This window comes from Silene latifolia, chromosome Y (genome assembly GCF_048544455.1).
Source record: "Silene latifolia isolate original U9 population chromosome Y, ASM4854445v1, whole genome shotgun sequence".
NCBI classification, from domain to species: Eukaryota; Viridiplantae; Streptophyta; class Magnoliopsida; order Caryophyllales; family Caryophyllaceae; genus Silene; species Silene latifolia.
In genome coordinates this window covers 176,821,094-176,841,666 of record NC_133538.1, presented here as the reverse complement: position 1 = coordinate 176,841,666, position 20,573 = coordinate 176,821,094, and the positions used below count along the sequence as shown (strand labels likewise).

At 40.3% G+C, this 20,573-nt stretch overlaps 1 protein-coding gene across 1 annotated transcript; it reads left to right on the top strand.

Moving 5' to 3' along the window:
- The first annotated feature begins 10,361 nt into the window (after window positions 1–10,361).
- LOC141634053 (uncharacterized) lies at window positions 10,362–13,981 on the top strand. Its single transcript, XM_074446364.1, has 5 exons — window positions 10,362–10,481; window positions 12,567–12,623; window positions 12,934–13,017; window positions 13,133–13,296; window positions 13,673–13,981. The coding sequence occupies exons 1-5, from the start codon at window positions 10,463–10,465 to the stop codon at window positions 13,766–13,768; spliced, it is 420 nt and encodes a 139-aa protein (XP_074302465.1). The 5' UTR covers window positions 10,362–10,462; the 3' UTR covers window positions 13,769–13,981.
- Window positions 13,982–20,573: the final 6,592 nt, after the last annotated feature.

Sequence of the window (20,573 nt, the reverse complement as noted above, 5' to 3'; positions counted from 1 at the left end):
AGATGTTGAAATTTACACCCTTTATATAGGAAATAAGGGGTGAAACTTAGAGCAAATACAAGGGGTCAACCCCAAATATTTTCTCTTAATTACTTGAGTAATTGCCTAGAGAATCCCATGTTGGCCATCAACTCCTTCTTAATTGCACAATTAGCATACAAAGAGCATCTTAAGATGAGCATCCAAGGCATTCTCCCATCTTCTTCTACTTGGGCTTTAACACTTGATTTTATACTTGGGCTCATTTCTTGACTTGTGTTGTGCATTTCTCAATTTAATCCACCACATTTGCTCATGCAAGTCCATGCTTTACTTTATTGTTGGTCCATTCTTCTCTTCAACTTAGCTTTGTATCCTAGTGTTTGTAAATATGTGGAATTAAGCTCCTTAAAGCTTAAGTACCTACAAAATATGATAGAACGTGCAAATGCAACTAGAAATACAAATATTAGCTCAATATCACTAAGGTTAGTGCATAATGACATATAAATTGGAGCTAAAATATGGGGATAAAATGTATATAAATTGGACTTATCAGAGGTGGAACATGAACTGCAGCCGATGCACCTCGCTCTCGAAAACCCTTCTGGTCGAGTTGAGGCCATACAATTCCGCCATAAGCTCCGCAATGGTTGTAGAAGACAACTTGCAAAGAGACGGAGATCGGCTCAGCATACCAACGGTGGACGGTGAAGAGTTACCCGAAAGACAAGGACATGAACCACCAACTGATCGGGTGACAACTATGTCATCGCCGACATCAGACGACATTGGTAAAACAACAGGATACAATTTATACTTTAGGGAGCCCCAAGAGAGTGTGTCCCCAGCAGCGAAGTCGAACGAATCCTTTTATAAACACATGGCACACGGCGAAAGAACAAGAATTACTGTTTCTGTAACACCCCCATACTCCAAGTGCCTTACCAGGACCACTCAGGTATAAGGATGCTACCATCTCGGTTACCCGAGGCATGATAATCATAAGACAATGAAGAAACATACTTTATTAAATAAGTTTTAGCGATTACATAACAAAACCAACTGTAAGCAAAATACAACTGTTCTCCAACTATAAACCAACTGAAAGGAACTGTCCTAACAAACGCAGCGGAAGACTAAAGACTCAGATATGTGATGACTCCATTCCCAACTAGATCCCACGCGTATCCAAGATATACCGCTTAAAATCGCTCACCACCCCGAATGGATCACCACAGTTTTTAAAACATTTAAACGGGTCAGTACTAATCACACAATTCACTATATATATATATATATACAATAAGATAAACAGATGACTTAAGCATCACACATACACAACCAACCAACTCAATCATCTCAATCACCGACCGTCCTTTGGACCACCCGCCGATGGGGGACCGCAGACCAAACCCACCAAATCCCCGCTCCACATAGTGAGCGATAACCCTGTCCATTAATGTGCACATCCCCTTCCGTGGCGGGTTCCACGAAGGGCGAAACTAGGGCGTGAAGCCACTCCCGCAAGTGACTCCACTCAGCCGAGAACGCATCTCGAGAACCATAGGCAACCAATAACAATCACAATATCAACAACCGTCTGAATTTATCAATAGTGTACAATCACGATCACAGCCGTCACAATATAATTACTATATCAAACAATCAATTTCAACACATCAACAATCATCCCATTATGGGACTAAATGCAGTAGGAAATCCTACCGGAATGCAACACAAACATCGGACGATCTAGCAAAATTGTCTCAAAACCTTTCCTCTACGAACCCTTCTCCTATACACATAATCACATAATCACTACCAACACAACAAATCATAAAAACCCCAATCCCAAAATTAGGGTTTAAACAAAGTCAACCAAACGCTATAAAATTGGTATGTAGGACTTACCCTTGACGCAAGGAACTCAACGGTATACACAACGACAAGAACCGACCGTCGAACTCGGAATTGCTAAGAATGCGATTAGGAAGATGAACTTGTTGCTTTCTCTCTTAAACAGGATTTTAGGTTTTGTAAAAGTAGTTTAGAATAATGACGACGGAACTTAAATACCTTAATCGCATAATTAACAAAACCCGAGAAAACTCCCGTAAAAACCTAGGACACTCGATCGAGTACCCAAGGTACTCGATCGAAAACCCTTACTCGATCGAGTGCCCCGACTACTCGATCGAGTACCCAACAGTCGAAACTATTTTAAAACGCAACTCACCCTTACTCGTGAGTAAGGCCTACTCGATAGAGTACCCAAAGACTTATAAATACGGAGTATTACAGTCTTCCTCCTTAAAAGAACTTCGTCCCCGAAGTTCAACCCATACATAAAAACAACCATACCGACTCGACCAAGACACAACAACTTAGCTAAGGACTCAAGAACTCGACCGAACATAGAACATGAACTCTTAACCCCCATTCTACTAACTATGTTTACTTCCACAACATGATCACTATATCGTATCTACCACATATATATCTCTCACGACACCAACTCCATACATAATCAACTACCATCCTCTAATGCGGCTAGCTCCATAATATCATCAACTATCAAACCCAATACCAAGACACTCATAGACATCAAACGGAATGTTACATTCTACCACCCTTAAAAGGAACTTCGTCCTCGAAGTTTACTCACACTCGTAACCTCATCATCCAACTGTCAACACTAGCGAAATATTCTCACACTCCTAAACATCACGCTACTACATGCACGGTCATGACCTTTAATAAAATCACCCACAACACGAATCGATCTTTATTCTACATCAAGACTCAACTTCCGAATATATTACCATATGTATAACCATCAAAATCTGTTTTATCGCATCCTACTCCTCTTAAGACAAATGTTACGTCCTCGTAACTCACTAATACCAAACCTTATCAATACCTCATTACCCTCTTTACCACCACATGTCAAAGATAACCGTTTATAAACCAAACACTCACTATTCTTATATCCAAGGCTCCCGTACATAAACATTTCTCATTCCTCAACTCATTCGGCATAACACCTAACCTATACCATAAACTCGTAGCAAATCACCATACCCACTCTTCATTATTACTGCCAAACAACATACCTCTCTATGTAAGGCACTTATCTCCCAGAAGCATAACTCACGATCCGCACTCGTTACGTACACGCACACTAGATCCTCAAGTTCTTTCTTTCATTACCGCAAAACTCATACACAACTTAACATGACACTAATTCCCCCAACACCCTACACTCATTGTCTCAACAAAAGATTATGAACTACCTGCCGCTTTCAGATCATTACAACACATGTTCCGCGAATCATTTTCCATTACCATGTCTCATCTGAAAACAAGATCAAAATTATCAGAACAACCTCTCACAACCGTGTCCCATCAACAGAATATCATTATACCATGACAACAACGAAAACATATTCAACTCTATTTCATATCATACTCTACCTCATTCCCAACTTAACCTGGTAAAGAAAACATCAATAAGCAAGACAACTGTCTACATGTTCAACCAAAACTCACAAAGAACAACAAAGAAACAAAACAACAATCTATGTATAATGGTATGCACTTTCGAAAACTCAGATTATCATAATCATCCCGCCTACTCCACCACAACCGGTGGTGGCATCACAACACCGCCACCAACACCACACCGTAGTGCGAAAATACCCGCATCACAACACTAAATATCGTGCCCGGATCACCACCCGAGGCACCACAACCACATCGATAGACATCACAACTATATACAATTCCATAAACGACTCGGACTCGGAAATAACCTTTCGGACAAGAAAACTTACTCAAATCCACTTTACTCAATCACAACGCAACATATTATATGAATAAACAGATAAGCATCTCATGAACATCATCTCTACCATTTCACGGAATACACATGTGTTATTAATACACACAAAATTATAACTAGCCATGTCAAATAATCAAATTATTACCCTTTTGGATATCATTCAATTAAATTACCGTGTCCAACATATATATTACAGAACATTCATAAAACAACTTTATAATTATCACACCATACCACTTCTTATGAGGTTAGAACCTCACACAAACATTTACACATATAATAGACCCGTAATCACAACCAACTAGTCAATCCTGACCACGTAAGTTACCACTCGATAAAGGTTACCTGTCGCCCGAGTTTAACTCATATGCCCCTCATAACATATTCCCCCATTCGCACAACCATCACTTCCTGCCAAATATAACCATACCTTTACTATTAAACTATTAGCATCCGCCTCATCTAACCACATCTTATACCCTCTCACAATCATACACAACATCAGGTCCCTACCAAATCAGCCTCTTTAGAATTGCTACCTTTATAATATACCATCACTCTTAACCACTAGTGATAACACCACAATGCCACCACTGCTCGTATATCAAACCTCTTACACTCATATCAAAATAACATGGTTTTTCTCCTATTTTTGGTTAACATTCCAAATAACGAACATCAAACCCATCCACAAAATTACCTCAACATTATTCCCAATACTATCTTATTTGTATTGTCATCCAACCCTCCACCAAATATCTCGTATCGTGCCAACACTCCACCAACTTCTTACTCCCTTAATTCCTCGAAACTCATTATCAATCATGTTGTCCTGAAACTCCTATATAACCTTCAGCTAACATCCTCGTGATACTATCACACATTTCGATGATTCCTTACCTTTATATAACATAACTCCGGTGAACATTTTCCTCAGCTTACTTTTATCCTTCTTTTCTCTTTACACTCAATAATACCAATTAATAGTTCAACTCCTTATTCCTTCTAGCTAACTCTTTAGAAATCCATGTACCCCTTCGTTACTCCAAAACTCAAATTCCATTATTTTCTACCGACATCATCTCACTCTTTCTTACCATGGATCTTCTCTTATTATGCTATCACTCACACTTGCCACTAATCTATCCATAGAATCAACGTTTAATGTTCAAACAATTGCATCTCCTTTTTTTACATCTCTAGAAATCAGAATTCATTTAATACCGTTAATTACCCAAGGAAATCACATAGTAGTTTCGTCTCTCGATAACACAAATTTCCAAACTCGATCACTACTACCCGCAAATCCACGTCGCGACATGTCCCATTAAGTTCGCTATATACCACTATTTCCAAACGACCTTTCATTAAATATGTTCTTACTCAACACTATTTCGGCCATCTCCTCCATAATTTATTATACATCTCAAGGTTGCTACTATCCACATCCTTTCTTTCAATCTTTTCATTCTCACGTTCCTTAAACTTACATCATGCCTTGCCCACATTCACTTACATTTTCATTACTCAACATACAATCATGTCACTCATATCGTCTCACACAACATGCTCTATGCCTCAATTAAGTCTTACCAATCCCAACACATATAAATCATGTCCTCCCCACCGAACTCATACTCATCATAGGTGCCACTCTTTACACCACAAAATTGGGTAACTTACGCGTCAAGACCAACATACATGTAAAACAATGCAAAAAGAAGCAAAATAACGCCTTTGAATTAAACATAATATGCAACGAAGTCAAAAGATAAGCATATGACCCAAAACAAGGGTCACTAGATCGAGTACAGGCCACTTGATCGAGTAAGGGACTTACTCGATCGAGTAGGTGAAGATCAGAAGCACGTAAAACAAATCACCAGGGCTACTCGATCGAGTAACTAACGTACTCGATCGAGTGACCCCTTACTCGATCGAGTACCAAGGATACTCGATCGAGTACCCCAATCTCTCAAGACTGTCCAGGCCAGAAACAGTCATAACTCACTCATTTCTTGGTCGTTTTTGGCGTGTGACCTATCGTTAGAATCGTAAAAGAACAAGTTATCACCTCCAATTGGAATCACATCAAAATCATTTATGCATCTCAAGTTATAACAGTTTAAAGACAACCTCTTTATAATCGAAAAACACAACTACTTGATTTTACTTCCAAACAACTTAAACAACAACCAAGCAAACAAAACCAGTCCAAAACTCATAAAATCAGTATTCATAATCATATGTTACTATTTTCAAAAGCCAAACAACAACATTCATCATGCACATAATTTATATAACTTGCCAATTATGACTTACCCACATGTTTTTATTCTATCACTTTTCGTAAACAAAATCACAAATACACGACATCAAGTCCCCTATTCACATGTTACTAGCATAACAACATTATAAAATAACTTCCATTATATAACATGCTTAATCAGGAACCATGTTATCACACCACGATGATTCATCTTTTCCCACTAATTCATCCATCATACCACATATTTACCCACCATATTCGTTCAACACATTCACCCAGCACCTGTTCAATTCACACTCCCAACCTTCTGTACTTTTACTCAACACGACAACAACAACATGTATACTTACACATCGCTTTATATTTATATATAGACAAAACACTTTTCCTTACATAACTATAACATGCCAAATTACATGTATCCATCATTATACTTTCATGCTTTACAATCAACCAACATATAATTCACGTCATCATCATCAATTCATGCAACATACTACTACATAGATACACACAGCACACAATATGCACATAACAATCCCGACACATATCCCATGGTGACCGGTTCAAAATTGTAGGGCGAGTTCGCGACTTTAGGACGTCTCCCAAGTCTTTGCATTAGCTCCTACAACCTTTACCCCGGGTTCATTTTAATTGACTCCCTATATTCATTGGATTTATTGGTTACAGGTTTCAGGATCGTCGCTCTGATACCATTTGTAACACCCCCATACTCCAAGTGCCTTACCAGGACCACTCAGGTATAAGGATGCTACCATCTCGGTTACCCGAGGCATGATAATCATAAGACAATGAAGAAACATACTTTATTAAATAAGTTTTAGCGATTACATAACAAAACCAACTGTAAGCAAAATACAATTGTTCTCCAACTATAAACCAACTGAAAGGAACTGTCCTAACAAACACAGCGGAAGACTAAAGACTCAGATATGTGATGACTCCATCCCCAACTAGATCCCACGCGTATCCAAGATATACCTGCCAAGCAACTGCTCACCACCCCCGAATGGATCACCAAAGTTTTTAAAACATTTAAACGGGGTCAGTACTAATCACACAATTCACTATATATATATATACAATAAGATAAACAGACGGTGACTTAATCTGTCACACACATACACAACCAACCAACTCCAATCATCTCAATCACCGATCGTCCACTTTGGACTACCGCCAGATGGGAGACCGCAGTGCACCCACCAAATCCCCGCTCCACATAGTGAGCGATAACCCTGTCCATTAATGTGCACATCCCCTTCCGTGGCGGGTTCCACGAAGGTCGAAACTAGGGCGTGAAGCCACTCCCGCAAGTGACTCCACTCGGCCGAGAACGCATCTCGAGAACCATAGGCAACCAATCACAATCACAATATCAACAACCGTCTGAATTTATCAACAATGTACAATCACGATCACAACCGTCACAATATAATTACTATATCAAACAATCAATTTCAACACATCAACAATCATCCCATTATGGGACTAATACTGAGTAGGAAATCCTACCTGGAATGCAACACAAACATCGACGATCTAAAAAATTGTCTCAAAACCTTTCCTCTACGAACCCTTCTCCTATACACATAATCACATAATCACTACCAACACAACAAATCATAAAAACCCCCAATCCCAAAATTAGGGTTTAAACAAAGTCAACCAAACGCTATAAAATTGGTATGTAGGACTTACCCTTGATGCAAGGAACTCAACGGTATACACAACGACAAGAACTGACCGTCTGAACTCCGAGAATTGCTAAGAATGCGATTAGGAAGATGAACTTGTTGCTTTCTCTCTTAAATAGGGATTTAGGTTTTGTAAAGGTAGTTTAGAATAATGACGACGGAACTTAAATACCTTAATCGCATAATTAACAAAACCCGAGAAAACTCCCCGTAAAACCGGACACTCGATCGAGTACCCAAGGTACTCGATCGAGTACCCAAGGTACTCGATCGAGTACCCCCTTACTCGATCGAGTGCCCCAGCTACTCGATCGAGTACCCTACAGGTCAGAAACTATTTTAAAACGCAACTCACCCTTACTCGACAGAGTAAGGCCTACTCGATAGAGTACCCAAAGACTTATAAATACGGAGTATTACAGTTTCTATTTCGTAGAAAAGGAATGAAAGTACAAATATTGCGGAAGAAGCTACTCGTTCCCTAATATAGGAAGTGGTCTATTACAAACAAAGGCAAAGATTTCCTACACTATGATTCCGACAAGGTAGGCGCTCGTCTCCGCTACGTCGAAGTCTTCATCCTTGACAATTACGAATATAATCTGCATGGCCTCGGCCTACACAACGGCCGATGTAACACCCCACAGTAATTGAAGAGGTCCAGTGATAGGCTTAAATGACTAGTGCTTAAAGGGATTGGAAGTACTACTCATATCAACAAAGTGCATGGTCATCCATGTGAAAGAACTCCGAAGTTAAGCGTGTTTGACTGGGAGTAGTCTTAGGATGGGTGACCTCCTGGGAAGGTTTCCGGGATGCGCATGAGTGAGGACAAAATGCGCTATAAAGGACCCGTCTTGATCTGTGGGCCATGTACACAGCCTGGTGAGCTATCATAAGTAACCGCTCCCGACCCGGTTTGGGCCGGGGTGTTACAGCCGACCTGCGATCTCCAAAGAGAAGATCCAAAAATTCCTTCCTTACTCGGTTACACGCATCCCCATACCGACTCCGAACACAGAAAAGAGCATGCAAAACCTGCTTCCACTCAGGGTTTACAGGCTCCGACATCGCTTCACCTTCCTCCGGTTCAGCCACTAGAGCACACACTGAAGAGGTGACCGACTCCTCCGATCCGGCCGACCGCCTACTCCCGGGCACAGTACTCCTCCTCGATGATGACATACGGAGAACTCCACGCCCCAAACTCCTGAATAACCCTCTCAAGTGAAACGCGGAAACAAATCTCAAAAGATACCAACCCGTGAACTCACTTATCAAAAGGCATTTATAAAGGAATAGCGCAAGTAGTAGGTGGACCGTCCTAAGCCGCCACATGGCGCAACATCATTCGAAGCAACGAGGCTCCCACAAACTCGCCCGAACACTAGGACCGTGTTAACCCGACATCAAAAGGGAATACACACTCAGGTGCCTGAACTGTCTGGGGCAAATTGATGGAGCACGCCGAGTCGACCCGACCCGCATGCCAATCGGCAGGTCAAACGGGTTCGAATGTCAGCGAAGTCACACGTAAGGCACATCCTCTACCACATAAATATCTTCCCTTGGATTTCTTCCAAGGGAAGACACTTACATAAAGACAAATATTCTTGTAAGGGACAACATGCAATCACTATCACATGTAAGGTACACATCCTTTACCACATAAATATATTCCCTTGGATTCCTTCCAAGGGAAGACACTTACATAGAGACAAAGATCCTTATAAGGGACAACAAGCAATCAGAATCAATCAATCACAACAATAACAACTCCATTCTTTCTCTAGAAGTAAGACTACCAAAAGCATCTAAGCGAGAGACCGGGATCGAGCCTCACGCCAAAGGTCCCAGCATTACATCTGAGGATACCGTACTAACTTAGGCATTGAAAAGGGCCCCCTCGGGACACCCCCGAGGCCCTGTTTGTTATGTGTGCAGACAAAGCTCGAGGCAGTGGGACATCATCTCATCCAACATCCGAAAGAAGCGCGTCGACCCGACTCCAGCTTGGGCGACGTTGACGTGATTGTTTTCAACCCGAAATATATTCAATTCAGTAGTTGACCAGAAAATCACGAAGAATATTACTGAAAAATCAATCATTCAACAATCCGTTTTACGATATAATGTGTGTTTGTCCTGGCTTTTAAAAGTGTTTTTTGCCTTAAAAACAGTTTTTGACCAAACACATCATTATTTAAAAGCTAAAGCAAAATTTTTCAAAAGCGAAAAAATCATCTTTTTTGTCCATAAAAATAGAAGTAGCAATTTGCTACTTCTACTTTTAAATAACTCTTTTAGAAAATTAAGCTTAAAAAACAAAAACTCATTTTCAACAAATTAGACCAAACATGCTCATATTTAAGCCAATCCGCCTTCATTTGACCTAATAGCATTGGACCGTTTGACTAAATGCGGCCTATTCACACATGATCAAAAAAGGATACGATCCAAGAAATGAGGCCCAAAAATTTCTTCAAAAAAAAAAAGAAATGAGGCCCAATTTAAAGTCCCGACATTTGAGATATATATAGTCTCCTCAACAAACGAGTGTTGTACTTCTCAACAAGGTTTCAAATCGCAGACTTCTTTCTCTCTCTTCCTCAACAAACGTCGTCTTTTCATCCGCTTCAATTTATCTTCTAAATGGCTCGTCGATCCGGAGGTTTCTTCCGTTCTCTTACTTTTTCTTATATTTAGTCTGATTTTTTGTTAATTACAATTTCTGATCTGTTTTTATTGACTTTTTTGTTAGATTTATTTTATTTTGGTCGTGTTAATTGGAATCGAATTAAAAGGTAAAATGATGAAATACGCATTCCTTTGCCGAACCATGATTTATCGTCAGGGGCGATAAATTTCAGATTCTTTACATTTCATTAAAATACTACTCACAAAAGAAAAAAAAAACTTTAAGATAACCTGTTGTGACCATTAAGGTAACCCTCGAAGAGAAAGTAAAAATGTTTTGTTGGTTTAGGCGCGTTTCATTAAAATACTCTCACAAAAGAAGTAAAGGAACATGTTGAATGGGAGGGACCTTATTAAGGTAACCCTAGAAAAGAAAGGAAAAATGTTTCATTGGTCTCGCCGCGCGGCTGTGGTTAGTCATGATTTAAGGAGTAGTGAACGCTATGTGCAACCATTGTTGACCCTTTGAATTTTAGGGTATTGGAGGATATGTGCTCTACCTTATTTTATTTTATCTTTTTATTCATTTGTTAAGGTCTATTTATGTTAGAGGTTTGATCTAATCACAAGCTTCAATCTTTGTTCTATGTACTTGTAACAAATTGTTGCGTGCGAGACTACCTGTAGTTGAACTGGCTGAATTGTTGAATATTGCTTCTATTTAGGGCCATATTTCTTGCGAGTTCATTTAGCTTTTGTAACATTGCCCCAATGCGGCAATGGCTCCCGCATATTGCAAGCTAAGGGGGTCGGATATATGTAGCCTTACCCCTTTGTTATCAACACAAAGGGGCCGTTTCCACATAACCCAAGTTGAATATTTCGTCCAGAATGTGTCCAAAGAGTGGTACTTTACAATAGAGAGAAGCACTACTACTATAGTGAGCCATTTTTGCGTTTTTCCATTATAATTTAGTATCAAAGAGTAATGAGCCATTAATAATTTAGCGTTTGTATTTTTTGGAAAATGCTTGAGAAAACATAGTTTGTATCTTAAGAACTTTTAACTGGAATGATGTGAAGTAATATTGGTTGGTTAAATCTTGTGTTTGAAATTGAAATTTTATTTTACTCCCTCCATTTCAATCATATGTTTACTTTTATTCTTTGCAATGGTTATTTTATCTATTACAGGCTAAGGGGTCGGATTTATGTAGCTTTTATCCTGTGTTATCAACACAAAGGTGCCGTTTTCACATCACCCAAGTTGAAAATTTCTCCCAGGATATGTCCAAAGAGTGGTACTTTACAATAGAAAGAAGAACTACTACTTTAGTGATTCATTTTGCGCTTTTCAATCATAATTCGGTACCAAAGAGTAATGAGCAATTAATAATTTAGTGTTACTATTGCTCGGAAAATGTTTGAAAAAACGTAATTTGTGTCTTAGAACTCTTAACTGGAATGATGTGAAGTAATATAAGTTGGTTATTGAAATTTGAATCGTGTGTTTCAAACTGTAATTTGTGTCTTCGAATCCTGGTTCGCCATAATTATATTGGAGTGTGGTATCATCTTATTTTTGTTTGTGTGAATTATTTGTAAGATACGTCTTTTTAGTCTTCTATTTGTATGGGTTGTTTTTTCCAGGCTAGGTCTGTTATTGGATGTGGTAGCATCTTACTCCCTCCGTCCCGGTCAATTGTTGTCCTTTGGATTTGGCACAAAGACCAAGGAAAGAGGAGAGGGCCAATTATAAGATGACAAGTGGACCAAATTGAGTCTGAAAGATCAAATTGCTCATCAAATGCAATCCTAAAATAGAAAGGACAACAATTGATGGGGACACCCAAAATGGAATAGGACAACATATGACTGGAACAGAGGGAATATTTTTTTTAATATGTGTATGTTTAGCAATTAGGACTTTAAATCATGATAGCCTGTTTATCAATGCAAAGATATTTAAAATAATGCATTGTTGTTGATAAAAAAAATTTGCTTGTGAATGTCAGTTGTCATTTATTTAGATGATATGTGACTTCAACAGTTAATTTGGTGTTTTTCATCAACTTAGCGAATTGTTCATAACATATTGTTGCATCCTCTCATGGTCCAGGAAGATCTGCCCGACCTTCTCCTCGCGCTGCTGCTCGTAGCCCACCTCCCCAGACAGGTGATTTCTGATTCCATGTGGTCCTATGTTGTTACCTTTTGACCTATTTTTTTAGTTATGTGTGGACTCTATTAGTAAAATTTCCTACCAAAACGATTGTTGCTTTTTGCAAGATAGGTCTGTCATAGTCTTGTTTCTTATTGGGCTTCCCAAGATAGTGCTTTAGCAGTCCTACTCTTTGGAAAATTTGTTTCTTGTATTGAACTAGATTTTGTGTTTTTTGCCCAACTATGGACCTGCTCCTTTCTTTGCTGCGTCTTCTATGTTCTTTTATTCTACTATTCACTGATCACATATTACAATATTACAGTTAACCGTGCCCCTCCCTCGGCACCAGCTCAGGCTTCTGGTGGTGGGTCCTTGCTCGGGGGTCTAGGCGCCACTATAGCTCAAGGTATGCCAAGTTCTTTTTGAGGACAATCCTTTAAAATTGAAATTTATGTGTACCTAATTCACTGACATGCTTTACGTACTTATCTGCTGTGTTGTGCTTGTCATTGCTTTTCTAGGTGTGGCTTTCGGAACTGGAAGCGCTGTTGCTCACAGGGCTGTGGATGCTGTCATGGGTCCTCGCACAATCCAACATGAAACTGTTGGTGCTCAGGCAGCTGCACCTGCTGCTGCTGCCAGCGTTGCTGACTCATGTGGAATGCACTCAAAGGCTTTCCAAGATGTATGTGACTATGTGTTTTCATCTTTTTATTTCAAAATTTTACTCAGGAGGGTCGTATATGTGTTTACTTAGTCATGCTACTTATTAAAAAGTTATTGGAAACAGCTGATCTGCTGATGTATTAGTAAAGAATCGAATTGACCATCGTACAATAAAAGGAGGCACTCCATCACCTCCCTGGGGTGGGGTTGGCAACCAGTGGAGACCCTTAGAAGTCCCCCAATATTAACTCTTTTTTTTTGGCGAAATTCCTCCAGTAATGAGTAGTGACGGGCTGAGGGCTACCGTTGATGCAAATTAGTTGGTTGTGTTTACTTTAGTAGCTCTTCGAACGACTTGAACTTTTCCATTATCTGAATCTCATGTTTTGATGCAGTGCTTGAACAACTACGGAAGTGACATTAGCATATGCCAGTTTTACCTTGATATGTTGTCTGAGTGCAAGAAGAACTCGGGAGTTATGGGTGCTTAAATTTGGCTTTGATGGCAAACACATTCTTGGAACTCATTTGTCGTCCTTAATTGGCAGTCTGCTTTAATTTATCTAATTTGTTGGGCTGCTGCCTATAATGTTTTAAGCAAACTACTTTGGTGATTATGGTTGACATTATTACACTGGTGTATGCTTTAGACTTTGTCCACCTTTATTGCGATTGAATAAAACCATCTTCGACCTTGATTTTTACTTCTGATTAATGCCCATCATGTATTTGACCTCGATTTGTCTACTAACAAGATAGATACTGAATGTGAGTTTACGTAGAATACGACTGCTATGAGTAAAAGTGGTAGCAGTATGAAAACATGCTTGTAACATCGAGTTTGAGCCGTAGCTCCTTTGCGCAAATCTGTGGAACAAGCTGAAGCCCTGGTAATCTGAGAAGCTCTAACTTGGGCTCATAATAGGAAAGTTATTCATCTCACTGTCTTCTCAGACTGTCGGCAGTTGCACAAATCTTAAAGCTGATGCTACCTCAACGTCGGATATAGAATTTAATAGAAAATCTCTTAAATATTGCATGTTGTTTTCTATGGAAATCATTTTGTTACGTACGACCCTAAAGAAAAACTTATAACCAAGCTAAACGAGCTAACGAGCCTATGATGTCACGTCCTTATTTCTTCGGGCAGAAATAGACGTGTGCCACTCGTGCCAAGACACACAACTTGGTGCGAGCCAGGCCTTCGGAATGATATCACTCAAGAATATAAAGAGAAAATAGCAAAGTACAAGAGTGCAACAGAAAGATTAAATATTATTGATAACTTACAAGAGTTTGTAGAATGCTTTACAATGCGGATATAAAGATTACAATATCGAAGGTTGTGTGAATATTTGTTTGTGTTTGAATACTTCTGAATAGTTTTTGAATGAATGAAAATGAGGCCTAATGCCTCCTATTTATATATAGGTGCCTAAATGTGGCAGTTATAGCTGAAGAGATGCGTCCTTCGTGTCTCTTGGCCTTGGCGTGAATAAGGGGAAATGAATCTCCTTGTTCCTCTTCATGTTGGGCGTCCAAATGGTTGTATGGGACGAAGGGTTGCGACCTTCGCTCCCCTTAGTTTTGGCGGCAAGAGATGGAGGAATGAACCATTTGTTCCTCTTGAGAAATGGCGCCACAATAGATGTGTTGGGGGGGGGGGTGGGAGGACAAAGGGGTATGTATCCAAGGGGGATGTATGGTAGTTTTTTAGATGGGAAGAATGTGGACAAGGGATTTGGTACATGGCCTTAGTCATATCTCTTTTTTTTTTTTGACAACAATGAACCCTTTATATTTAAAAAAGACAAGCAAAATACAACAAAGTTTAGCCTGTTGCTAGGCTTACAGACCATAAAGGATGAAGTACAAAGAAAGTACGGATCTGAAAGACAGAGTGCCGCACAATAATTGGTACTGCCAATTTGCTTGCCAGAACGGAGGATAATTTTCGACATGTAACACGGAAGTTAACCTGACTATAATCCATCTATTGAGCATAACGCATAGCCAGAATGAGGATTCGTGCAGAAGCAATGAACGACGATCCTGCACGTACAGTGTTAGAAAATGAATATCCCAAAGCAGAATCCAATAGAAAACCAACGAAGCATTGTGAAAACCGAACTCGCTGGGTAGAGACTAAAATGCAAACACCGCCGTCTCATTGCAAAGTAGTAATTCCTGCAATTTTGGTAAGAGGAAGACACACAGTAGGCGGCTCAAAAGAGGACCTAATCAGTTGAAGCCGAGAATTAGAACTTACCAGATCACCAATGAGACGATAAATAACTTCAGGCTCAACAGGATGATTTTTGAAAACAACCATATTCCGAGAGGTCCAGATTGCACGGAGCACACAACAAAAATAAATCAAACTAGAGTCCTTGCTCGATCCATAAGAGTGACTCGCAAGATAAGATATAAAATACGCAATCCATGTGAGAAAGGGAGTAAATGGGTTCGCCATGGGATTAATACCAAGCCAAGAAGATTTCCATAAGTGCTGAGTTATCGAACATGATCTAAATAGATGGTCCATAGACTCATGTGAAGAGTGACAGAGATGACAATCTTGCGCCACATTCAAACCTCGTGATAGCAAATTAACATTGGTTGGTAATATGTTGTGTGCCATTCGCCAAAGAAGGATTGACAACTTACGTGGCATCGTCTTTCTCCATACAATGTGCCAAGGAAATTGGTGGGCCTTAGAGCGAGCGGAGGAAGCAGTCGGAGTTTGTGACCAAAGTAAAAAGTAGCCAGACTTAGCTGAATAAACTCCATCCTCAGTAAATTTCTAATAAATGAAGTCGTCAATATCAGGGACTGGAGGTTCCATAGCAATGATTTCCTTGGTAGTTTTAGAAGAAAAATAACGGAAGAGCATAGTCGGGTTCCAGTCCCCAGACTCTAAAATAAAAGATGATAAAGGTGGTGGTGGGTCTGGAAAGGGTGTATTGAGTGTAGGTAATTCTCCATTTACCCACCGACTCGACCAAATATCAACCAACTTACCACTACCTAATTTCCAGCAAATAGCGTCTTTCGTCAAATTCACTGCATGACAGATACCAGTCCATGCATAAGATACATTTGAGACCAAAGACCTGGAATTCAGAATAGGTAGATCTCTCTGGTATTTTGCAGTCCAAAACTTTGCAAGTAAGGTAGTTGGCCGAGAAGTAATACGCCAGAAGTTTTTGAGGAGTAAGGATTGACTTAGCAAGAATGTATTCTTAATGCCAAGGCCGCCATATTCCTTGGGAGAATGCAAAACATCACGTCGAAGCCAGTGTATTGTATTCTTGTTCCAATCATTACGCCACCAGAAAGCGACAATCAGAGCATCGATCTTACGGCAAACACCACATGGAATAGGAACACAAGATAAAATATGGTTAAGAGAAGCTAGTAGAATAGTCGAGATAATAACAAGCTTACTCGATTGGCTCAGATGAAGTGCTGTCCATGAAGCAATGCGTGTAGTAATCTTGTCAATTAAAGGAAGAAATGGTTCCGATATTTTCCGCGGAATATCAATTGGAACACCCAGATAATCTCCAAAATAAGAAACCGTGGGCATCTTCAGGATAGATGTCAGATGCGTTTGGAAATCAGCTGGCGTATTCGGACTGAATTTAATGTACGGCTTGTCCAGATTAATCATTTGACCAGACACAACTTCAAATTCCTTGAGTAAATCTCGCATAGCTTCAAAAGAATTATTTGTAGCTTTACAGCATAGTAGAGCATCATCCGCGTAAAATAAATGCGATATTGTAGGCGCATATCTTGAAATCTTGATTCCAGTAAAATATTTCATCCATTCTGCCTTGACAAGCTGTCGTGATAGAACTTCCATACAGATAATAAACAAGTAAGGTGAGATGGGATCCCCTTGCCCCAGACCAGAAGTGGGTTGTAGAGCTTGAGAAGGCGTGCCATTTATAAGTATCCTATAAGAAACCGTTGAGATGCATTCCCAGATAAGATTGCGCCAGTGTGTAGGGAAACCCATATGTCTCATTACAGCCATAAGGAAGTGCCAAGATACTGGGTCAAAAGCCTTGCTCATATCCAATTTTAGCACCGCATAACAATTAGTTCCCTTTTTTGTTTTGTTGATGTAATGCAGTACTTCATGCGCAACAAGGCAACCATCAGACATTAGGCGACCCGGGACAAATGCTTGTTGCGAATCCGAAATAATTGAAGGGATCACCAGTATGAGTCTGTTGGCAATGCACTTAGAAGCAATACGGTAAATAACATTGCATAGACTAATAGGACGGTAATGAGTAACCAATTCAGGATGATCGATCTTTGGAATAAGAACAATATGCGTGCTATTCCATTCCTTAACCATAACCCCCGAATTCAAAAATTGTAACACATCAGCTGATACTAGATGACCAATCTGGGGCCAAAAAAACTGGTATAAACGGGGCGTAATACCATCTGGACCGGTTGACTTTGAACCATCCATAGTGCGTAGTGCTCGAAGGACATCAAATTCAGTGAAAGGTGCAGATAAAAGTGAGGGCAATTCCAAAGTAGATAGGAACGAGTCCATCGATGCAAATGACGGGGCTGCAGAAGGAAACTTTGAGGCACACAAAAGAGTATGAAAATAAGAAAATATCTCACACTCAACTTGCTCTGGATCCTGAAGCCATATGCCATTAGTATTGCGAATGGAAACCAGCCTTTGTTTAACGGAGCGTTGTCGTACTCGATTAAATAGGAATCGAGTTGGTAAGCCATCCAAAATCTCATTACGAAGCTTTACCCGCTGAAGCCAGTATGCATGTTGTTTAGAAATAAGTTGGAGACGACTAGCACGCAGCAGTTGGTAATTATCAGCTGATGCAAGATCAGAAATATCCGTAGCAGACACGTCAAGATCCTTCTCAATAGATGACCAATTGATGCCGTAACTAATACGGTGTTGAATAACCCATTGCAGAATAGAAAATCTCACAGAGGCCAACTTGCGTGAAAGGACGTAAGGTAACGAACCCAAGACAAGGGTTTGAAAGGCTAAATTAACAAGCGAAACAACTTCAGGCAAATGCAAACACCAGTTATCAATGCGGTAGGGTCGTTTTAAGGTATTTTGAGTATGGAAAAAGTGTAAAACAATCGGGGAATGATCAGAAATGAGAATAGGTAAGTTTAAGAGAGAGGTATGAGGAAACATGTCAAACCAATCCTGTGATGCGTATGCACGATCAAGCCTTTCCATGATACAGTTTTCGCCATGTTGTCCATTCATCCAAGTGAAACGAGGTCCAAAGAAAGGAATATCAACCAAACTGTTATGAAGTTTCCATGTCGTGAATTCGACTTGACCCCGAATAGAGGTAGATCCACCGAATTTGTATGAGTGTAATTAATCTTCCTTTTAAAAACAAACTTTAACTTCCTACCAGACGAGTCCATAGGAGCGGACTAGTAGCAGTCCCATCACTAGGCCCAGCAGCCAAAGACTCAAAAAAAAGGAGTCCCACATCAACATGTCTTGGGGGAGTAGCTGGTTCAGCCAGGCCCAGCGACATAGTAGTGTCCAAGTCCTCCTCAGGAACAGTCATTCTAAAAGCTGGTGAAGCCGGAGCAGCCGAGGTAGAGGCGCCTGTATGATCTGGCAGAGAGCGAATCAAAGGATACGTCTCGAGCAGGACCTCTCTGGACTCGTCCTCATGAACTGCAAAGCCAGGTGCAGGAGCAGAAAAAGGTGCTTCTTCATCATCGCCGTTTTCAGATGGAGAAGAAGAAAATGAGAATACCGGAGATGCCCCTCCGGAATCAACATGAGCAGAATCAGCCGGAGCAGCAATATTGATCTTGGAGTTCAGATATTTAATTCGTGAAGGTAAACCCATAATCTCAGGGGTATAGAAACGCGAGCAGGTGGTCCATGAAAAACCAGTAACCCTCGAGCACTAAGTTCATCCATTCGTGCACGAATGTGACGGGCACCTAGTATTTTACCAGACGGACAGAAGGAGATACGATGGCCCACCTCACCACATGTTTTGCAAAATCTGAAAATACCTTCATAAGAAAACCCGATCCATTGATGCTCGCGGTCACTGATAGCAAGGTAGCAGCCAGAGATTAAAGGTTTGGAAAGATCCACCCAAACCTTAACCCTAACAAAACAGCGAGAGGTAGTTAAGGAAGGAACAACTTCCTCCTCGCATATGTCCCCAACATGAGACAGAAGGAAAGCCGCAAAAGAGGAATGCATTAGATTAAAAGGCAGATGCAAGACCCGCACCCAAATAGGGACAATATGAAATAACATATTGTCAGGGAAAGTTGTGGCAGAGCATGGACGGAGAACCAACAAACCACCATCAATGTTGACCGTCTGGCATTTCCTGAAATAATGATAATCTTCCATGGAAGAGAAACAGAACAAGTAATAAAGCTTCATGGGACGAATTGAAATCGACCCATTAAGCTTCCAGTGAATTTCAATCAGATGCATGATACGGGGAATATCCAGATACCTTTCTGCCCGACATGGGGCAATAGAGGAAGATGATGCCATGGGTTTGGGTTATATGTATGAGTTATATTTATGATAGTGAGGATTTGGGCTATTAAAATACAGTAGCTTGCAATTTATAATAGTTGAAAAAGCAGAAAGTTGGCCGGAAAATTACACGCGGCAGAGACATGATCGTTGATGGGACACGTGGTATTTAAGGATGTAATTAGCTGGACACATCCTCAGTCCATGCATAAGTGGTAAAATTTGGTAAATCATATTATGTAGTGGAGGTAAGGAGATGAAGTTAGGTAGATCATAGAAGATAATGGGTTGAAGAAGATGGAATTTGTCTGGAAATTGATAGCGGTGAGGAAAACCTAGAGGTTAAAGAAACTCTCAATTTTGAGAGGAACTCTCTAGAGATAGAGAGATAAACTCCAAATTTTTTTTGTTGGTTTTAGTATTAGTCATATCTCTTGGCGTAGTCGCACCTCCTTGCGTTGCTTGGATTTGTGGACTTCACGGTATCTTGCCCAGCTAACCTCAACTAAGAGTGAGCTGCCCCTGTAATACCCGCCTTATTAGGGGCCCATTGACCAACCTTTGACACCGTAAGATCCTTAGTGGGAGATGGTGGGGGAAGTTATATTGCTTTGGAGACCGCATACTCGACCTAGTAAATGTCACTCGACTGAGTGCAGAGTACTCGGTCGAGTATGCTCCATACTCGACCGAGTGGTCTAGTGACAACGTGATATAATGTTACGCGGAGGTTGCGACTTAAATCATTT

Bases quoted from the DNA above. Each gene is read 5' to 3' on its own strand.
- LOC141634053 (XM_074446364.1), top strand. The intron at 13,018-13,132 runs GTATGCCAAGTT...TTGCTTTTCTAG, and splicing joins AGGCGCCACTATAGCTCAAG to GTGTGGCTTTCGGAACTGGA. The intron at 13,297-13,672 runs GTATGTGACTAT...GTTTTGATGCAG, and splicing joins ACTCAAAGGCTTTCCAAGAT to TGCTTGAACAACTACGGAAG.